Source organism: Somniosus microcephalus, chromosome 13 (assembly GCF_052327205.1).
Source record: "Somniosus microcephalus isolate GS21.2 chromosome 13, FLI_Smic_1.0, whole genome shotgun sequence".
In the NCBI taxonomy this organism is placed as follows: domain Eukaryota; kingdom Metazoa; phylum Chordata; class Chondrichthyes; order Squaliformes; family Somniosidae; genus Somniosus; species Somniosus microcephalus.
This window is the reverse complement of record NC_140999.1, coordinates 55,240,408-55,262,774: the sequence shown is the minus strand read 5'-3', so window position 1 is coordinate 55,262,774 and position 22,367 is coordinate 55,240,408. Positions and strand designations below refer to the sequence as shown.

The 22,367-nt window shown below is 46.1% G+C and overlaps 1 protein-coding gene across 4 annotated transcripts in view; it reads left to right on the top strand.

The window, feature by feature from the left end:
• The window catches only part of kdm4b (lysine (K)-specific demethylase 4B), a 594,368-nt gene extending 580,108 nt beyond the window's left edge, over positions 1-14,260 (top strand). For all 4 annotated transcript variants that reach the window (XM_086004915.1, XM_086004916.1, XM_086004917.1 and 1 more), the window contains one exon: positions 8,607-14,260. In XM_086004915.1, coding sequence (XP_085861041.1) covers positions 8,607-8,798 — 192 coding nt within the window. In that variant the 3' untranslated portion in view covers positions 8,799-14,260. The remainder of the gene's footprint in view (positions 1-8,606) is intronic.
• Positions 14,261-22,367: the final 8,107 nt, after the last annotated feature.

Sequence of the window (22,367 nt, the reverse complement as noted above, 5' to 3'; positions counted from 1 at the left end):
TATTGAACAAATATCGCATCTTTAACAATAATAGTTGTAATCAGGAACTTGCTCATCAATGCGACTCAATACCAGTTTTCCCTCAAAATTAAAGGTGTTGCTATGGGAACCCGCATGGGTCCTAGCTATGCCTATCTCTTCGTGGGATATGTGGAACATTCTTTGTTCCAGTCCTACTCGGGTCCCCTCCCTCACCTCTTTTTCCAGTACATTGATGACTGTATTGGTGCCGTTTCCTGCTCTCGCCCTAAACTAGAAAATTTCATTCACTTTGCTTCCAATTTCCACCCTTCCCTCACCTTCACATGGCCCATCTCCGACTTCTCTGTCTCCATTTCTAGGATAGGCTATCGACAAACATCCACTATAAACTCACTGACTCCCACAGCTACTTGGACTACACTTCCTCCCACCCCGCTTCCTGTAAGGACTCTATTCCATTCTCCCAGTTTCTCCGTCTCCGTCGCATGTGTTCTGACGATGCCACCTTCCATACTAGTGCTTCCAATATGTCTTCCTTTTTCCTCAACCAAAGATTCCCCTCTACCATGGTTGACAAGGCCCTTGACCGTGTCCATTCCATTCCCTGCATTTCTGCTCTCAGCCCTTCCCCTCCCTCCCTCCCAGAACCACGATAGGGTTCCCCTTATCCTCACCTTTCACCCCACCAGCTTCCACATTCAACGGATCATCCTCTGCCATTTCTGCCACCCTCCGGTTGCCTGTCACTTTAATTCTCCGCTCCACTCCCACTCTGATCTCCAAGTCCTCGGCCTCTTGCACTGTTCCAATGAAGCTCAACGTAAGCTCGAGGAACAGCACCTCATCTTTTGATTAGGCACTTTACAGCCTTCTGGACTCAACATTGAGTTCATCAATTTCAGACCATAACCTCTGCCCTCTATTTTTTCACATGGCAGCTGTTGATGATTCTGCCATTCCCATTTACACCTCTTCGAGACTCATCTTTTCTTTCTTTACTTGCCTCATTACCATCTCCTTTTGCTTTGTACTATCATACATTTTGTCATTTAATCTCTCCTGCCTTCCAGCCTATCGCAGAGCTTCCCTTTTGTTCTTTCCTCCCCTCCCCCTTACCCTGCCCCTGCACTTGCTTTAAATCTGTTACACCTCTAACTTTTTCCAGTTCTGCTGAAAGGTCATCGACCTGAAACGTTAACTCTCTTACTCTCTCTCTCTCTCTCTCTCCACAGATGCTATCTGACCTGCTGAGTATTTCCAGCGTTTCCTGTTTTTATTTCAGATTTCCAGCATCCCCAGTATTTTGCTTTTGTAGAGGCTTAACGTTTCTTTCCCAACCTTTACACAAATAAGGGGAAGGTTTTCTCTTCACTATTTCTAATGAAGTTGTAGTGAGTTCTTTTAGAGTGAAATAGTGTATTGCTGCAAATAGTGATCCAAGGCAATGTTCCCAATTCCCTTAATGTGGTAGAGTTTAGAAAATGCCATCACAAGGTAGCAAGAACTTCCAACCACACGCAATGTGTAAAGGCCCAGGCCTACATAGAGTCATAGTCATTACAGCACAGAAGGAGGGCATTCAGCCCATCAAGTCCGTGCCGGCTCTCTGTAGAGTAATCCAGTCAGTCCCATTCACCCGCTCTATCCCCATAGCCCTGCAAGTTTGTTTCCCTCAAGTGCCTATCCAATTGCCTTTTGAAATCATTGATCGTCTCCACTTCCACCACCCTCATCGGCAGCGAGTTCCAGGTCCTCACCACTCGCTGCGTAAAAAAGTTCTTCCTCACTTTCCCCCTGTATCACTTGCCTAAAACTTTAAATCGTTGTCCCCTAGTCCTTGTACCATCAGCTAATGGGAACAGCCTTTCTCTGTCTACCTTATCCAAACCCGTCATAATCTTGTACACCTCTATCAAATCTCCCCTCAACCTCCTTTGCTCCAAGGAGAACAACCCCAGCTTCTCCAACCTAACCTTGTAGCTAAAATCCCTCATCCCTGGAACCATTCTGGTAAATCTCCTCTGCACCCTCTCGAGGACCTTCACATCCTTCCTAAAGTGTGGTGATCAGAACTGGATGCAATACTCTAGTTGTGGCCTAACCAGAGCTTTATAAAGGTTCAGCATAATTTCCCTGCTTTTGTACTCAATACCTCTATTTATGAAGCCCAAGATCCCATATGCTTTGCTAACTACTCTCTCAGTATATCCTGCCACCTTCAAAGATCTATGCACATGAACCCCCAGGTCCCTCTGTCCCTGCACACTCTTTAGAACTGTGCCATTAAGTCTATATTGCCTCTCCCTATCCCTTCTGCCAAAATGCATCACCTCACACTTCTCGGTATTAAATTCCATCTGCCACTTGTCTGCCCATTCTGCTAGCCTATCTATGTCCTGTTGCAGTCGATTGGTATCCTCCTCACTGTTTGCCATACCTCCAAGTTTGGTATCATCGGCTAATTTTGAAATTTTAGTCTGTATTCCAATATCCAAGTCATTTTTTTATATATATCAAAAAAAGCAGTGATCCTAGCACTGACCCTTGGGAAACGCCACTGTCTACCATCCTCCAGTCTGAAAAACAACCATTTACCACGACTCGCTGTTTTCTGTCCTTAAGCCAATTTCTTATCCAAGATGACACTTAACCTCCTATTCCATGAACCTCAATTTTGTTTACCAGCCTTTCATGTGGTACTTTGTCAAAAGCTATCTTAAAATCCATAGAGACAACATCCACTGCATTCTTTTCATCAACCTTCTGTTACTTCATCAAAAAATTCAATTGGATTAGTCAAACACGATCAGCCTTTTACAAATCTGTGCTGGCTCTCCTTAATTAACTTAAACCTCTCCAAGTGCCTGTTAATTTTTTCCCTGATTATTGTTTCTAAAACCTTACCCACCACTGATGTTAAACTGACTGGCCTGTAGTTACTAGAATCGTCCTTGCACCCTTCAACAAGGGTGTCACATTTGCCACTTTCAAATCCTCTGGCACCTCCCCTGTATCTAGGGAAGATTGGAAGATTATGGCAAGCCCTTCCACTATTTCCACCCCCACTTCCCTTAGCAACCTGGGGTGCAAGCCATCCGGACCAGGCGACTTATCCACTTTAAGCATATCCAGCCTTTCCAGTACATCCTGCCTATCAATTTTCACCTCATCCATTATTACATGTATTAATAAATATCTGGGATCAGATTCAATGAGAAATCGGCGAAATTTCCAAGCCTCACTCACCCTACATGAAGTGCTGGAACTCCATCTGATCATGCCTCATTGAGATTTAAGCAATCGATCGTATCTGGACCGTCTAGTCACGCTCATTTTAGTTTAAAATTGTTCTATTCTGACGTATCTCAATCAACACAGCTCCATGTGTTTCAGTGGGTTTGCCATCTATTATCACTCTGTTTGATAAATCTCAGTCAGGTTCAGTTTGGGTTAATCCCAATCTACTTGCCACTTACACAGTACTGAGGCATGTACACGATGTCAAATTAACCATTTACCAAATGAGGGAGAGTCAAAGTGGACCATTTAAATCAGTCTAATGTGAATTTCAACCTTTAGAGTAAAACCATTTTACTGATCATAGTACATTTTGATTCTAAACAAGTGTGGTGTCTAAGTGGCCTTAAGGTTAGGTTTTTTAAAAGGAGACAAAAGCAGCAAGGAACTTGATATTTTTTAGTTCTACTTATTGGATTGAGAGAACCTAGGTCTGCCAGCATACAACAGATACGATGGATGTGGCTGCTCAATTATTAAACCTCTTTTATGAGCAGAGCATCAAACACAAGCACTAAACTCTGCAGCAGGGAATTGAATTTGTCAAAATGTTTGTAGTTTCCAAACAAACCCTGGTCAGTGTTTCATCGTGGGTTTAAAGAGGGATGTCCTCCAATTGAGATACGTTCTTGCGGGTTTAAAGTGCGACATGCTGAGATGGAGATACGTTGTGGGTTTAAGGAAGGATGTGCTGAGATGGAGATACGTTGTTGTGGGTTTAAGGAGGGACATGCTGAGATGGAGATACGTTGTGGGTTTAAAGAGGGACGTGCTGAGATGGAGATACGTTGTTGTGGGTTTAAAGAGGGACGTGCTAAGATGGAGATATGTTGTGGGTTGAAGGAGGGACATGCTGAGATGGAGATACGTTGTGGGTTTAAAGAGGGACGTGCTGAGATGGAGATACGTTGTGGGTTTAAAGAGGGACGTGCTGAGATGGTGATACGTTGTGGGTTGAAGGAGGGACATGCTGAGATGGAGATACATTGTGGGTTTAAAGAGGGACGTGCTGAGATGGAGATACGTTGTGGGTTTAAAGAGGGACGTGCTGAGATGGAGATACGTTGTGGGTTGAAGGAGGGACATGCTGAGATGGAGATACGTTGTTGTGGGTTTAAAGAGGGACGTGCTGAGATGGAGATACGTTGTGGGTTTAAAGAGGGACGTGCTAAGATGGAGATATGTTGTGGGTTGAAGGAGGGACATGCTGAGATGGAGATACGTTGTGGGTTTAAAGAGGGACGTGCTGAGATGGAGATACGTTGTGGGTTTAAAGAGGGACGTGCTGAGATGGTGATACGTTGTGGGTTGAAGGAGGGACATGCTGAGATGGAGATACGTTGTGGGTTTAAAGAGGGACGTGCTGAGATGGAGATACGTTGTGGGTTTAAAGAGGGACGTGCTGAGATGGAGATACGTTGTGGGTTGAAGGAGGGACATGCTGAGATGGAGATACGTTGTGGGTTTAAAGAGGGACGTGCTGAGATGGAGATACGTTGTGGGTTGAAGGAGGGACATGCTGAGATGGAGATACGTTGTGGGTTTAAAGAGGGACGTGCTGAGATGGAGATACGTTGTGGGTTTAAAGAGGGACGTGCTGAGATGGAGATACGTTGTGGGTTGAAGGAGGGACATGCTGAGATGGAGATACGTTGTGGGTTTAAAGAGGGACGTGCTGAGATGGAGATACGTTGTGGGTTGAAGGAGGGACATGCTGAGATGGAGATATGTTGTGGGTTTAAAGAGGGACGTGCTGAGATGGAGATACGTTGTGGGTTGAAGGAGGGACGTGCTGAGATGGAGATACGTTGTGGGTTTAAAGAGGGACATGCTGAGATGGAGATACGTTGTTGTGGGTTTAAAGAGGGACATGCTGAGATGGAGATACGTTGTGGGTTGAAGGAGGGACGTGCTGAGATGGAGATACGTTGTGGGTTTAAGGAGGGATGTGCTGAGATGGAGATACGTTGTTGTGGGTTTAAAGAGGGACGTGCTGAGATGGAGATGCGTTGTGGGTTTAAGGAGGGACATGCTGAGATGGAGATGCGTTGTGGGTTTAAAGAGGGACGTGCTGAGATGGAGGTACGTTGTGGGTTTAAGGAGGGACATGCTGAGATGGAGATACATTGTGGGTTTAAAGAGGGACGTGCTGAGATGGAGATACGTTGTGGGTTGAAGGAGGGTCATGCTGAGATGGAGATACGTTGTGGGTTTAAAGAGGGACGTGCTGCGATGGAGATACGTTGTGGGTTTAAAGAGGGACGTGCTGAGATGGAGATACGTTGTGGGTTGAAGGAGGGACGTGCTGAGATGGAGATACGTTGTGGGTTTAAAGAGGGACGTGCTGAGATGGAGATACGTTGTGGGTTTAAAGAGGGATGTGCTGAGATGGAGATACGTTGTGGGTTTAAAGAGGGACGTGCTGAGATGGAGATGTTCTCAGATGGCAGGGACTTTGGCAATCTGATCCAAATACTTGTCCATTGTAGGGAAGAATAAATGTAAACATTTCAGTTCTGTAGCAAATGGGGATTTCAAAGATTGTGAACAACAACTGCAGATTGATCTGAGCTGGAAAGTCTGAAGTCTCCATTCCTCATTAAACATATATGCGTTCAACAGAAGCATGAATGGGTCGGTTCAAAGAATCAGTATTCCAAAGAGATAAAGTTTTAAAAAGTAAAAAAAAATCAATATTAAACATTTATGTTATAAAATATGCATTGGTATGTTAGAGACCCGATGATAAAAGGCCAGTTGGTGGATTGCGGAGGGTGGGGGGGGGGAGTTTGGGGAGAGAGAATAAAGCCTCTCCCTTCCATTGCACAGATGTAAAATACCAGATGGGAAGCTACGCAATGCATTTATTATTGCCAGCGAGAGAACTGAAGCTTCAAATGCGTTTAACTCAATGAGAGCTGAACATCTCCTTGTAGTTATTCGATAAGGATAAAGTGAGACATTCTAATCATTTAATTATCATGTACATCGTGCAGCACCCGGATCGTCAAGGCAATGTGTTAATGTATTCAGTCAAATTATACTCCTTAAATAAAAAAGTGGTTCAAAATCATTCCAGGTCTGACACAAAGTAGTTGATAAGTATGTTAGTTGTTCTACAAAATAATTTGAAGTACTGTGCACCTTTCAAAATGCCTGCTTGTTTGTGTATCAACTCATTTTATACCTATCCCCAGCCCTGCATATAACTAATTGAAAGACATTAATAGAAGCTGTTGGTGCTGCAGCATGTTGTCCCTATGGAGTGGGAGCTCCTGGGTTAAGAAAAAACTTGGATTTATGTAGCGCCTATCATGACCTCAGGATGTCCTAAAGCCAATGAACTACTTTTGAAGTGTAGTTACTGTTGTAATGTAGGGTTAGGGCTAGTGATCCCCTAATCTGGGCTAGGTCATTAGTGCGAGCAGGCAAGAGAAGGCCAGGTGTTATCCCGAGTTGAATTACGTACTCTTGTGCACATCGTAGTGGCCTGTTGCAGAATAGAAACCTGCTCTGCCTCTTGAGAGAATATGAATGAACAAGTGAATGAGTAATATGGCAAGTAGAAGGAAGGAATCCAGGCAGCACAGTGGTAATGTATCTTGTAGCATCACAGAGTGGGAGGATGTACATTTCATCCCTTGCTCCCCTCAGTTGCATTTCTGAGCCATACAGCACAGGGCGGCTCCAAACAAAGTAAAGCAACCTGGGGAGGAGGGAAAATCAGATAGGCAGACCTCATTATGCTGTTTCTACGAAACCTTTGATTGCCCTCAACACCAGGAGCAATTGGCCCTGCAGCACCAACATAAGGGGACAACCTGTGAAGCATAGAGAGGGTGGAGAATGCCATAACAATCCAGTAATGCCAGACTTTACTGCTGATTACTGAGCCCCCCACTGCTCTATCGCAGTGTTTCCACACAAGTGCTTTTGTCACTTGCCATGCCCACACCATTCCATCTCCACCACCCCCCCACCCCATCATACCAATCACCTTCATTTTCTATAAATAAAATATGTTAGCAGTGGTTTATCAAAGAATACACAATACACTTAGGTTGGACAACATAACTTGTTCATAAGTTGAGCTTGCGGACTAGTCTGTCGCCCAGTGCTCCATTTTGGGATAAACCACCATCCCTTGGTCTTATTTTCTGTACAAGCTAAAACTTGCACTTCCCCCATGTCTTAGTGACCAAAGACACTGCAGTGTTCTACAGACCAGGAATGCCCCAGTGTACAGACCCTGGCGAGTTCGCCTATCCCAGCTGAAGCGACCATGTGAGTGCTATAATGTGCTGCGGTGTCTCTGAGCTTTCCTGGATGAGGACCCAGCGAGAGTCCCTGCTTCTGATTACGATTATTGCCACTTGTTTTGCATGACATGAGGAAAGGCTCAGGCTTGGTTATGACTCCCACCCCGTGAGCCTGCAACCAAATGGCCTACTGGCTCTGACACGCACAGACTCGCACATGAAGAATGGCCATGTAAAGAAGGCGCATTGTTGGGGCAGAGAATGCTGCACCTGACCTCTGAGCGCTTGATGCTGGTACTGAGGGTGTAAAATCGAAGGTGTTCCATTTCCCCATGATAATGCTCCTCACCTAAAATTCACCAAAAACACGGAGCAATTAAAAAAATACTCCACTTTCTGACCTTGAGTTTGTCTGGGGAATAAATCGTGAGACTTATTTAGGCTGGTATAAAAGGAAATTGAAAAAAGGAATACTAAAGAATAAGGGAAGCGAGCAGGAGATTTGGTTAAGTCTATGTGGCTAATGTGGAGAAAAACACCAGCACGGGCTTGATGGGCCAAATAGCCTGTTTCTGTGCTGGAACATTCTGTGATTCATCATAGTTTTTTCTGGAGGCAATTGTATTGCACCACAAGCACTAGGCTGTCACTCTGCACGTGAACTGAATCTGGGCATCTTTAAACATTGGAACATTGCTTTGAGTTTCAATCATTGTTCCCCCTGAATACAATCTCTATGGGAGCTTCTCCCTCCAGCCTCAATCAAAATCTCTGCATGGTCATTCACTTGAAACTGTGATAGAGGAAAATCCATTGATAATGTTCAACTAAAGCGAAGAATTGCATCCTTTTTCCCAGCCCTGCCTTTTACTTATCTTTAACCCTGACCTTTGACACCTGTGTTGTGGGTTGTTTGTAAGTTATTTGTTAAACTGATCTGAATTTCAAAAGTAGGAAATCACTTGTAAAAGTTGCACCTTCAAGCCTTCCATTGGCAAATTGCTGTCTTGGTTTTGCTATAAGACATTTGATCTACTTCGTCCCCTCACAATCCCGTTTGTCTTACAGTCGCCGCTGACGAGCTCCCAGCATGAGGACTTTTTCTCAGGAGAGGATTCTAAGGATGCAAAGAAGGCTCGGCCATCCAACTCCAAGTTCGTGGAAGACTACAGCCAGAAAGATTACACCCAAAATCCTGAATATTTTACTTTTATGGAAAACCTCTTTCACTCATCGTACCAGCAGGGATATATTAATTAAGAAGGTGCAATTTTGTTTGTTTTGAGTTTTTCAATGGAGAGAAAAAAAATGCTTTTGTGCTTAGTAAATGGATTCAATTTAAACAAAAAAAAAGTTGTTGAAAAGACTCTACAGTAAATACTGTGAGCCATCTTCTGCGAAGGTGCTAAACAAATTCAGAATTGAACTACTGAATCTGCCTTGAAGTTTCAACCACATCTCCTGTACATAGAAAAAAAACTTGTGTGTGAAGTCCTTTTTTTTTAATCTTGGGCTTAAGAAAAAAGGAGAGAACAAAGTGCGGCGTTTTTCTAGCTTTTGTGTGTATATCCCTGGCATGTTTGAACCAAAGCAATATTTGCAACTGTTGTAGGGTGTGGTAGTATTGATATGAAGGAAACCAATGTCACTTCTTTGATTTGTCTGCAGCAAGGCAATTCTTTCCAAATATTATTCAGGTTCAGTATTTTTTTTTTTGTTGTTGTTGGAAGGCTTGGGTGGATTTTGAAAATGTTTTAAACGTAAATGTACAGACTGCATTCCCAAAATGGTTTAAATTTTTCTTTGGAGACAAAAAGAAAAATCTCCCTCCTTAAGACCTAGGATGCAACTGAGCTGATGATGTGTGGAATCCCGGCTTGGGAGGTGCGGGTGCGTCTCTGTGGCTCCTCGAACACTGTGGGTACACCAGCTGTAACGTTAACTTGTCACTCACTGGAGTTTAGAACGTGCGCGGTTTTCGGGTGGCCGTGCGCACACAAAAAAGAGCAGCTTTATTTTTTTTTCTTTAAAATGTTTTAGAACCTTTAAATAAAAGAAATGTTTTGTTTCCTTTTTTTTGCATATTTGTGTGGTGAATCCTGATTTTAGATGGGGCTAAAAGAAAAAGCTGTAGAGGGGGGGAAAAGTTAGAAAGGAATTGAACACCCCTCGTGTTCTGTCGAGCCGTTGGTCCCAAGAAAAGTCCAGATGACGTCTCTACTGTCAGGTTACAGGTTTGGTGGGGGGAGGGGGGGGGGCTAGACTTTTTCGTGTCTTCATAATTTTTTTTAATATGTGGAAACTAGTTTGTACTATTTAAGGCCTGTTCCACTATTGATTGCAGTTGATGTTAAATTAAATTAATTGGAGTTATAAAGTATTACCGCAAAGCATAATCAGTAATCATCCATACAGGGAAGCCCGTGTGTTCAACGCAGTTTCCCCCCCCCCCCCCCCCCCCGGGCCCTTACTGTTGGCCTGTAGTTAGTAATGTTTATCCCTTAATAAAGTTTGAGTCGTCAGAGGCTCAAAACTAAAACCTTGCCTTGCTCATCATTAACCAAAATTGACACATTTTTCACTTTTTGTTTGATTCCGTTGAGCCACTTTTCCTATAAACCATTATTTGGCAACCTCAAAAAAGACGCATGCTTTATTTATTAGAAAGCAATGCGCTTATTTGTATATATTTTAATGTTCTCTTTGTATCGTCTTTTTTTGCCCTATTTTGAATTATTTCGTCTCAATAAGCATTGAAGCACGATGGAGTTATTTCATTTGGCTGTGAACGGTATCTCTTCGTGGCTGGGGCACTCAACCCTGTGGCTCCTGTAAGCGAGATGGAGCAGGTTGAAGTTGAGCTGCTCCTGCTTCATTGATCTGAGAGTTTGCTCCTTCCCCAGCTGTGCCATCAAATGGAGGAAAGTGTTGTAGAGAATCTGGACCTTTTTGGCTCAGCTAGAAAAAGAGTGCAAAACCGTAAGGGACAAAACATTTCCATAATTTTTTTTTTATTGACATTCAGTAGTGTAGCAGCTAACCTTCATTCAACTGTAGGGCAGCACGTGTAGATGGTAACACTTAGACCAGTTTAGAATGTTGTATGGAATCAATCCGTCAGGTCTCAGAACTAAGTAATTAATTATTTTTTTTTGAGGGAATTGGGACCCCTCAGAGTGTGTGTGTGAGTGGGAGGGGGGAGGGGGGGTTGAGGAGAGTTAGTTCCCATGATGGGAAGGACTTAAAACTTGGTGGGAGATGGGGGTTTGAGCAAGACTAAAAATGAAATTGTGTAAAAGATGATGATTGTCATCAACAGCGAAATATTGATGATAAATCATGTACAAAATGCATCATGCCACTATTAAATATTTTAAATTATTTCTACTCTGTAAAATGTCAGAAGATTTAAAAACACTCACTATTCTTAGTCCTAATGCAAAGGCTGCAAATGGACTTAAGATGTCTAGCTTAGTATGGTAGCTGTGCGTCAGATGCAGTAGTAAATATGTAGTTTCTCAGATAGATGGTTAGTGGAGGCTGATTTTTGTAATTCCAAGTGACTAAACTGCAAACTGTTCTCTTAAAACAATCGCAGCAGAATGTGGTGACCTGGTTTCAGCATCACAGGCCATGATATTTGCATCATTTTATAAAGAAAGACACAACTCATAAACCAAAATCTACCACATAACCTCTGCTGCTTCATCAAAACAACTTGTCAACCACAGATAAGAATTAGCATCACCTTGAGGGCAGATGTCCTAAACCACTTCTCGTTGACTCCAGTTGTACAGGACTCATGATCCAGCAAGGAAGATCCACATTCATAATCCTGCTGCAAATCTTATTCTTTGATGGTTTGTGTTTTCGGTGCTCAGTATTGTTAACCCACTTCCTGCGTCAGCAGCCCAGACCTTTCTCAGTGCCTTGTGATATTTTTAGGTCAGTTGAATTATTAACGCGCATTAATTGCAAACTGATTTTGCAAACTAATGCGATCCAAACACTGAAATCCCTTTGGAAAGCAAAGGATCACAGTATTGGTTAGTAAAAAGGGACCAGGTACCACAGTAACCTCCTCAGCTTAGTGGCACTAGTTTGTGTCTCGTTCAGAAACTGGAGTAAATCACCAGTTACAGTGCGTATTCTCTCAGTGCAATTCTACTTGTTTTGGCACAATGCTAAGATAAACGTTCAGTATTGCAAGCTCTGTAAAGACCCAATGCTTGAAGTGCTGTCACTTTGTACACAAGGGACGACACCTCACATCGTGTTGATGTTTAGGGGTTCTGGCTCCTGTTCAACTGGCATCAAGAAATGGGGATAGAATGCCTTAGAGAGTGCCGTAAAGAGGAGGGGTTGTATGGTAAATATCTGCTGTACCTCTTGCTACGTAGATAACTTTAAGCCCAAAATCAAATGACAGAAAGGGAGATTTAATGGGGATGTCAAGTAACCTGATTCTAAGAGTTTAACGGTTGCATGCGCAGTGAGAATCTCTGTTTCTCCTGTGTACTATGTGAAACCATACTGCAGTCTGAGAGACCTGTGCTGTGAGTTGTGGAAGACGTCTCTCTCTCTCACCTGGGCAGCAGACCTGGTCAGTTTTGCCAGACCCAGTCACTGAAGGTGGTCCAGTGCTCTCAGCTAGTTTGCTAATCCCCAAGTGGATTTCCAGGGCAACCTGAGGCAAGGATTTGCCAGGCTTTATTGTAATAAGTTTTTAAAGAAGTCTTGCCCTGCTTTGGGGCTATTCCAGTACTGGCCAGTCAGAGGAGTGGCACTGGCATCAATTCTGGAGAACCATCAATGGAGTTAAGCAGTTCTGAGACCAGCAGCCACATGGAAATCCAAGAAAATGATTAGAAGTGCAGCCACATATGGGAAAGAAAGAGTGGTGGTGCGGAAATGTCCGAGGGTGAACATTTTAGTAACCTGTTTATAGTTTATGTAGTTGTGTGTCTTATATAGTTTGTGTTAAGAAAATGGTACATGAAAAAGCAATCTCTGTAATATTGACGGTACCGTAAACAAGTGTCTTAAAGGTCCTGTTTACCAGATTGGTTGAAAATCTATTTTTATCTAAAATTGGCTGCCGGACAATTTACTCACTTAATTGGCTACGGTGCAAAAGTTTTGAATATAAATTCTTGAAGTGAATGAATAGTTTACAAAAAGCGTAAGAAAGGTTGTACAAAATAAAACCAGGTAGAGTGATGACATTGGACAAAATGACCAAATTCTAGATTTGCATACTGTCCATGAAGGAGGCTCCATATTCAAATTGCACCAGTTGAATCATTTGGCGAGTCCAGAAGTCTAGTTCCACTGCTGGGCTCAGTCAGTAGCTGACCCACGCAGACCACGTTCCATCCCTGGACTGTGTGGAGGCAGCTGATCTCAGTCTAGGCACCAATATGGAAACTCTATTTGGCCTGAACACCCCAGGATTAGGGAGGAGGAAATCAGCAGGGGTTCCTACAGCGCAGCGACCCCAGCTGGAAGTGCATGTTGAGTGAGGAGTTGATGCCTTCATGAACAGGGAGACAGTTGGCAAAAATTAAGTCTAGACAATTTTACCACCTCCATCCAACCAATTAAAGATGGCACACTGCTCAGACTTGACCCTGGAAATGAAAAGTCTGAGGAGGTTATAAAATGTGAATTGATGCTCCAAATTGGATGATTCAACACACTCTACTAGATTGGACAGCGTCAACACATTCTAATAAATATGACCAGAGAGACATGGAATATAGAGTATTCCCACAGACTAAGTATATATTATGGGAGTGCTCCATATTCTTGATATGTGGGAATCACCCTTGATTTGACGTGATACAGGTCAGCAGAGTCCGTGATGCGCTGGGCTCAGGGCAACTCGCCCTCCGCGGTTAGTGACGGTCAAGTGTCGGACTCTGGTGTTCTGCTCGGGTTCTTTTTGGGGATGAAAGGCTACATGAGGAAATTTTTATTTAGATTCCACCCACCAGTGGGCCAGCAATCCAAAAAATGTGTGTACAAAAGCAAAATACTGCGGATGCTGGAAATCTGAAATAAAAACAGAAAATGCTGGAAATGCTCAGCAGGACAGGCAGCATCCGTAGAGAGAAAAAACGTTAACTCTCTTTCTCTCTCCACAGATGCTGCCTGACCTGCTGAGTATTTCCAGCATTTTCTGTTTTTAATTCATAAAATGTACCTTGTTAGTTCCAAACCCCTAAAATTGGCAGCAGAATACACAAGAGTTTTTGAATTTTTGTCATTGGTACCTGGGAGACGGTGGAATATCTCCGGTCAGTGATTTGGTTGAGTAGTATCAATTAGTCTGTGACAATGAGGGCAATTCTGTTTTCCCCAAATCCTTTTTTCCTTATTATTTATATTACATTGGTATGAATGTAATGTTTTCTGGTATTGTACAGTTAAAATGCATTTGATTAAAAAAAAAGTTGCTTGCATTACCCGTCGATTTATACAACTGTGGATTGCAAAGTGGGTTGCAGCGGAGGGAGGGACTGATTTGCTTCATTCACTCTGCAAATACTGTACATTTTTGATGAATTTGTAACTGTATGATTTAATGGAATTGGATTTGTTAGTTTTCAATGTCTCGTGCTTATGTTTGCCTATTGGTTTGCCCTGGGTTGATGATGAAATAAAAGTGAAATGGCATTGCAGATCGAGTGTCTCCGAGCAGTGTCTCACGTGGTTTTTTATCCATGAATTTTTGAGTCATTCATCCTCCCTACATTCAGTAGGTATTTGTGTTATTCTCTGCCACCACTTGTAAGTGTAGACACACAAAGTATAATAGCTGCATCTATACACATTATATTAACTTTGTAATAGCTGTAAGGGTTAATAAGGTCAGTCTTTGGATGAGACAAACAGGGCCCAAAACCAGACTGGAACAGGAGAGGAGGATAGTTAACCAGCAAGAATGATGCCAGATAGTCTGGGGACAGAGGGGAGTGTGAATAATGAAGAGGTTTCTCTGTAATAAATATCGCAGAGATACGTGGGTAAAGGCCATGTCAGGTAACTGGTTACCAATGTTCCTGTTGAGCAGTGCGGCCACGCAGCGGTCTGTAGGTCCTACGCAGGCCGCTCACCGGCTTTTCAATAGAAAAACCGCGCATGCGTGGAAATTTGAATGGGGCAGGGGGGCCGTGCACCCAAAAAAAGAGGGAATATTGCTGGTCACTCAAGTAAAGAGAGAACAAAGAAGATTTGGTGTATGACATATCAAGCAACTTCACATACTAACTGTAGATGAAACAGGTTTACATAGAGAAATCACGTTAGGGTGATGTAATTAACCCTATAAAGAGAACCAGTGTGACTTTTACCTAGTCTTGCTTAGGCTAGTGTGAGCAGTCAAGACGACACGCTTATGACCGAGTCCATTGCATATGATTTACTTTTGGTGCCAGCCTCTGGCAATTCATGCAATGGCCTGTATCAATATTTTGATGAATAAAGCTAATTAATCAGCTGTCTCAATGCTTCCTGGTCCTCGATCTCATAATAAGGGAATGGATATATGATATCCTTTCGAAGAACCACCACCAGTGAGCTGAAAATTTCTACAGTGAATTATCACCTCCCTCTGCTCTCTACAAGCCATATTCCAGAATGCATTGAAGATTCAGGAACAGCAGATTAAGTGATGCAGCACTCCATTCACTTGTGTGTCAAGAGATCCTTCTTGAGGGTAATCTCCAATGTCCTATATGGGTTTATAGACAACTAGCTGGAGTGCCCGGCGGTGCCGAGGCTTTTTGGAGGGCATGTTGTTGTTGGAAGAGAGAGCGACTGGGGGGAAGAGAGAGCGACTGGGGGGAAGAGAGAGCGACTGGGGGGGAAGAGAGAGCGACGGGGGGGGGGAAGAGAGAGAGAGCGCGACGGGGGGGAAGAGAGAGAGCGCGACGGGGGGGAAGGTGGTCCGATGGACCCCTGCGAAGGAAGGAAGAAGGTAAGCTCTCCCACCCCCTCACTCTTTCCCTCCCTGTCCCACCCCTTCACTCTTTCCCTCCCTCACCCTCTCCCTCCCCGTCTCTCCCTGCTTTACTCTCCCCCTCTCCTCACGCTCTCCCTCCCTCACCCTCTCCCTCCCCGTCTCTCCCTGCTTTACTCCCTCCCTCCCCCCACCCTCTCGCTCCCCTCCCCCCAACCTCTCTCTCGCTCCCCTCCCCCCACCCCCTCTCTCTCCCCTCCCCCACTCTCTCTCTCCCCTCCCCCACCCTCTCTCCCCTCCTCCCTCTCACCACCTCCCTACCCCCTCTCTCTCCCCCCTCTCCCCTGCCCGAGCCCTCATCCCCCATCCCCCGCTCCAATCCTTCTTTCCGCCCCGGGGCCCGGGCCTCGGCACCTGGATGAACGCGTTCCCTCGGCCGTCACCCTGATGCCATTGGGCGAGGCGAACACCCGCAAAGACATGGCCCAGCTGAGTCCAGCGCCCCGGTCAGCTCGAGGTCCGCAGCCGCTGTTCGGCTGCAGGCCACAAAGCACCCGAGCCCAGCGCCGGCGATGGCTCCACGGAGCTCCGTGCCGCCCCACACACTGACATGGCCCCGCCCTCCCCAGCTGGCTTGAAGAGCGCCTGTGAGAGACGGCCGGCGGGCCCGGTTGCCGGGGTAACCCTTCCCGCTCTCCAAGCCCTGCCCGAGATCAGCACTCCCGAGAGCCCCGCCCCCCCCGCCCGAGCCGAGCGGGGAACAGAGAGAGACGCCGCGTCTCAGCTGCTCCTGCTGCGTGCGCACCCTTTACTAAGGTAGCGGCGCTCGGCTGAGGCCCGCCCCTCCAGCCTTCACAAAGATGGCGGCGATCGGGGGCCGCTTGTTGACTGGGGCCGGGAGGTGCCTAGCTCGGGTGTGGGTGTGGAGGAGAGGCCGAGGAATCGAGGCCTACCTGGAAAAACGGGGAAAGGTAGGAAAATTAATGAGATTAGATAAAAGATTTAGAAAGTAATTAACTTTTTTAAAAAACAATGCGTCTTTCAAAAAAGCGTTGCTTTTAAAACACAGAAAGCGGGAAAAAGGAAAAGTTTGGAATCAAGATGCCGGCGACTCACCTCGGTTCAGAACGATAAGGCCCGCCCACACACGCACCGATTGGTGACCTGACGGTCGACCAAAGCGTAGAATTGGTCAATCGTCCCGTCACTCGACCGTAGGAGGGCCCGGCCGCACGCGCCAGGAACCCGGCGTACGATTAGCGACAGAGTGAGCTCGAGGTCGACCAATGAGCGGATAATGAGATGCTAATGAGCGGAATTTTGAACGTTTTTCGGATACCGCGGGCGCGATTTTCGTCCGACCGAAACGTAAATACGCTTACGACCGTTTCGGAAAGGTAAGCTTTCTTTCGACGTAACGCACGCGTAGGTACGCTCTATAAATAACTTTCGAGCGCATAGCCGGACAGACGCACACGTGAGGACAGACAGAACGATCCGTTTAGACTGACTGACTGACTGACTGTCGCTCTGACTGACTGACTGACTGTTGCTCTGACTGACTGACTGACTGTTGCTCTGACTGACTGACTGACTGTTGCTCTGACTGACTGACTGTTGCTCTGACTGACTGACTGACTGACTGTTGCTCTGACTGACTGACTGACTGTTGCTCTGACTGACTGATGCTCTGACTGACTGACTGACTGGCTGTTGCTCTGACTGACTGACTGACTGTTGCTCTGACTGACTGACTGTTGCTCTGACTGACTGACTGACTGTTGCTCTGACTGACTGACTTGCTCTGACTGACTGACTGTTGCTCTGACTGACTGTTGCTCTGACTGACTGACTGACTGACTGTTGCTCTGACTGACTGACTGTTGCTCTGACTGACTGTTGCTCTGACTGACTGACTGACTGTTGCTCTGACTGACTGACTGATTGTTGCTCTGACTGACTGACTGACTGTTGCTCTGACTGACTGTTGCTCTGACTGACTGACTGACTGTTGCTCTGACTGACTGACTGTTGCTCTGACTGACTGACTGTTGCTCTGACTCACTGACTGTTGCTCTGACTCACTGACTGTTGCTCTGACTCACTGACTGTTGCTCTGACTCACTGACTGATTGACTGTTGCTCTGACTGACTGACTGACTGTTGCTCTGACTGACTGACTGTTGCTCTGACTGACTGACTGTTGCCCTGACTGACTGACTGACTGACTGTTGCTCTGACTGACTGATGCTCTGACTGACTGACTGACTGTTGCTCTGATTGACTGACTGTTGCTCTGACTGACTGACTGACTGTTGCTCTGACTGACTGACTGACTGACTGATGCTCTGACTGACTGACTGACTGTTGCTCTGACTGACTGACTGACTGACTGTTGCTCTGACTGACTGACTGTTGCTCTGACTGACTGACTGTTGCTCTGACTCACTGACTGTTGCTCTGACTGACTGACTGACTGTTGCTCTGACTGACTGACTGTTGCTCTGACTGACTGACTGTTGCCCTGACTGACTGACTGACTGTTGCTCTGACTGACTGATGCTCTGACTGACTGACTGACTGTTGCTCTGACTGACTGACTGTTGCTCTGACTGACTGACTGTTGCCCTGACTGACTGACTGACTGACTGTTGCTCTGACTGACTGTTGCTCTGACTGACTGATGCTCTGACTGACTGACTGACTGTTGCTCTGATTGACTGACTGTTGCTCTGACTGACTGACTGTTGCTCTGACTGACTGACTGACTGACTGACTGTTGCTCTGACTGACTGACTGACTGACTGTTGCTCTGACTGACTGAATGTTGCTCTGACTGACTGACTGATTGACTGTTGCTCTGACTGACTGACTGACTGTTGCTCTGACTGACTGACTGACTGTTGCTCTGACTGACTGACTGTTGCTCTGACTGACTGACTGTTGCTCTGACTGACTGACTGACTGTTGCACTGACTGACTGTTGCACTGACTGACTGACTGTTGCTCTGACTGACTGATGCTCTGACTGACTGACTGACTGATGCTCTGACTGACTGACTGACTGTTGCACTGACTGACTGTTGCTCTGACTGACTGACTGACTGTTGCTCTGACTGACTGACTGTTGCTCTGACTGACTGACTGATGCTCTGACTGACTGACTGATGCTCTGAATGACTGACTGACTGTTGCTCTGACTGACTGACTGTTGCTCTGACTGACTGACTGTTGCTCTGACTGACTGACTTGCTCTGACTGACTGACTGATTGACTGTTGCTCTGATTGACTGACTGTTGCACTGACTGACTGACTGTTGCTCTGACTGACTGACTGACTGTTGCTCTGACTGACTGACTGACTGTTGCAATGACTGACTGACTGTTGCAATGACTGACTGACTGTTGCTCTGACTGACTGACTGTTGCTCTGACTGACTGACTGTTGCTCTGACTGACTGACTGTTGCTCTGACTGACTGACTGTTGCTCTGACTGACTGACTGTTGCCCTGACTGACTGACTGACTGACTGTTGCTCTGACTGACTGATGCTCTGACTGACTGACTGACTGTTGCTCTGACTGACTGACTGTTGCTCTGACTGACTGACTGACTGTTGCTCTGACTGACTGACTGACTGTTGCTCTGACTGACTGACTGACTGTTGCTCTGACTGACTGATGCTCTGACTGACTGATGCTCTGACTGACTGACTGACTGTTGCTCTGACTGACTGACTGTTGCTCTGACTGACTGATGCTCTGACTGACTGACTGACTGTTGCTCTGACTGACTGACTGTTGCTCTGACTGACTGTTGCTCTGACTGACTGACTGATTGACTGTTGCTCTGACTGACTGTTGCTCTGACTGACTGACTGTTGCTCTGACTGACTGACTGACTGTTGCTCTGACTGACTGACTGACTGTTGCTCTGACTGACTGTTGCTCTGACTGACTGACTGATGCTCTGACTGATGCTCTGAATGACTGACTGACTGTTGCTCTGACTGACTGACTGACTGTTGCTCTGACTGACTGACTGACTGTTGCTCTGACTGACTGACTGACTGTTGCTCTGACTGACTGACTGTTGCTCTGACTGACTGACTGTTGCTCTGACTGACTGACTGTTGCTCTGACTGACTGACTGTTGCTCTGACTGACTGACTGTTGCTCTGACTGACTGACTGTTGCTCTGACTGACTGACTGATTGACTGTTGCTCTGACTGACTGACTGTTGCACTGACTGACTGACTGTTGCTCTGACTGACTGACTGACTGTTGCTCTGACTGACTGACTGTTGCCCTGACTGACTGACTGACTGACTGTTGCTCTGACTGACTGATGCTCTGACTGACTGTTGCTCTGATTGCCTGACTGACTGTTGCTCTGACTGACTGACTGTTGCTCTGACTGACTGACTGACTGTTGCTCTGACTGACTGACTGTTGCTCTGACTGACTGACTGACTGTTGCTCTGACTGACTGATGCTCTGACTGACTGACTGTTGCTCTGACTGACTGACTGACTGTTGCTCTGACTGGCTGACTGACTGATGCTCTGACTGACTGACTGTTGCTCTGACTGACTGACTGACTGTTGCTCTGACTGACTGACTGTTGCTCTGACTGACTGACTGTTGCTCTGACTGACTGACTGATGCTCTGACTGACTGACTGATGCTCTGAATGACTGACTGACTGTTGCTCTGACTGACTGACTGTTGCTCTGACTGACTGACTGATTGACTGTTGCTCTGATTGACTGACTGTTGCACTGACTGACTGACTGTTGCTCTGACTGACTGACTGACTGTTGCTCTGACTGACTGACTGTTGCAATGACTGACTGACTGTTGCTCTGACTGACTGACTGTTGCTCTGACTGACTGTTGCTCTGACTGACTGACTGACTGTTGCTCTGACTGACTGACTGTTGCAATGACTGACTGACTGTTGCTCTGACTGACTGACTGTTGCTCTGACTGACTGACTGTTGCCCTGACTGACTGACTGACTGACTGTTGCTCTGACTGACTGATGCTCTGACTGACTGACTGACTGTTGCTCTGATTGACTGACTGACTGATGCTCTGACTGACTGACTGACTGTTGCTCTGACTGACTGACTGTTGCTCTGACTGACTGACTGACTGTTGCTCTGACTGACTGACTGACTGTTGCTCTGACTGACTGACTGACTGTTGCTCTGACTGACTGACTGACTGTTGCTCTGACTGACTGACTGACTGTTGCTCTGACTGACTGACTGACTGTTGCTCTGACTGACTGATGCTCTGACTGACATGCTCTGACTGACTGACTGACTGTTGCTCTGACTGACTGACTGTTGCTCTGACTGACTGATGCTCTGACTGACTGACTGACTGTTGCTCTGACTGACTGACTGTTGCTCTGACTGACTGTTGCTCTGACTGACTGACTGATTGACTGTTGCTCTGACTGACTGTTGCTCTGACTGACTGACTGACTGTTGCTCTGACTGACTGACTGACTGTTGCTCTGACTGACTGACTGACTGTTGCTCTGACTGACTGTTGCTCTGACTGACTGACTGATGCTCTGACTGATGCTCTGAATGACTGACTGACTGTTGCTCTGACTGACTGACTGACTGTTGCTCTGACTGACTGACTGACTGTTGCTCTGACTGACTGACTGACTGTTGCTCTGACTGACTGACTGTTGCTCTGACTGACTGACTGTTGCTCTGACTGACTGACTGTTGCTCTGACTGACTGACTGATTGACTGTTGCTCTGACTGACTGACTGTTGCACTGACTGACTGACTGTTGCTCTGACTGACTGACTGACTGTTGCTCTGACTGACTGACTGTTGCCCTGACTGACTGACTGACTGACTGTTGCTCTGACTGACTGATGCTCTGACTGACTGTTGCTCTGATTGCCTGACTGACTGTTGCTCTGACTGACTGACTGTTGCTCTGACTGACTGACTGACTGTTGCTCTGACTGACTGACTGTTGCTCTGACTGACTGACTGTTGCTCTGACTGACTGACTGACTGTTGCTCTGACTGACTGATGCTCTGACTGACTGACTGACTGATGCTCTGACTGACTGACTGTTGCTCTGACTGACTGACTGACTGTTGCTCTGACTGGCTGACTGACTGATGCTCTGACTGACTGACTGTTGCTCTGACTGACTGACTGACTGTTGCTCTGACTGACTGACTGACTGTTGCTCTGACTGGCTGACTGTTGCTCTGACTGACTGACTGACTGTTGCTCTGACTGGCTGACTGTTGCTCTGACTGGCTGACTGTTGCTCTGACTGACTGACTGTTGCTCTGACTGACTGACTGATTGACTGTTGCTCTGAATGACTGACTGTAGCTCTGACTGACTGACTGTTGCCCTGACTGACTGACTGACTGACTGATGCTCTGACTGACTGACTGACAGTTGCTCTGACTGACTGACTGACTGTTGCTCTGAATGACTGACTGACTGACTGTTGCTCTGACTGACTGACTGACTGACTGTTGCTCTGACTGACTGACTGATTGTTGCTCTGACTGACTGACTGACTGACTGTTGCTCTGACTGACTAACTGTTGCTCTGACTGACTGACTGACTGTTGCTCTGACTGACTGACTGACTGACTGTTGCTCTGACTGACTGAATGTTGCTCTGACTGACGGACTGACTGTTGCTCTGACTGACTGACTGTTGCTCTGACTGACTGACTGTTGCTCTGACTGACTGACTGACTGTTGCACTGACTGACTGTTGCACTGACTGACTGACTGTTGCTCTGACTGACTGACTGTTGCTCTGACTGACTGTTGCTCTGACTGACTGACTGACTGTTG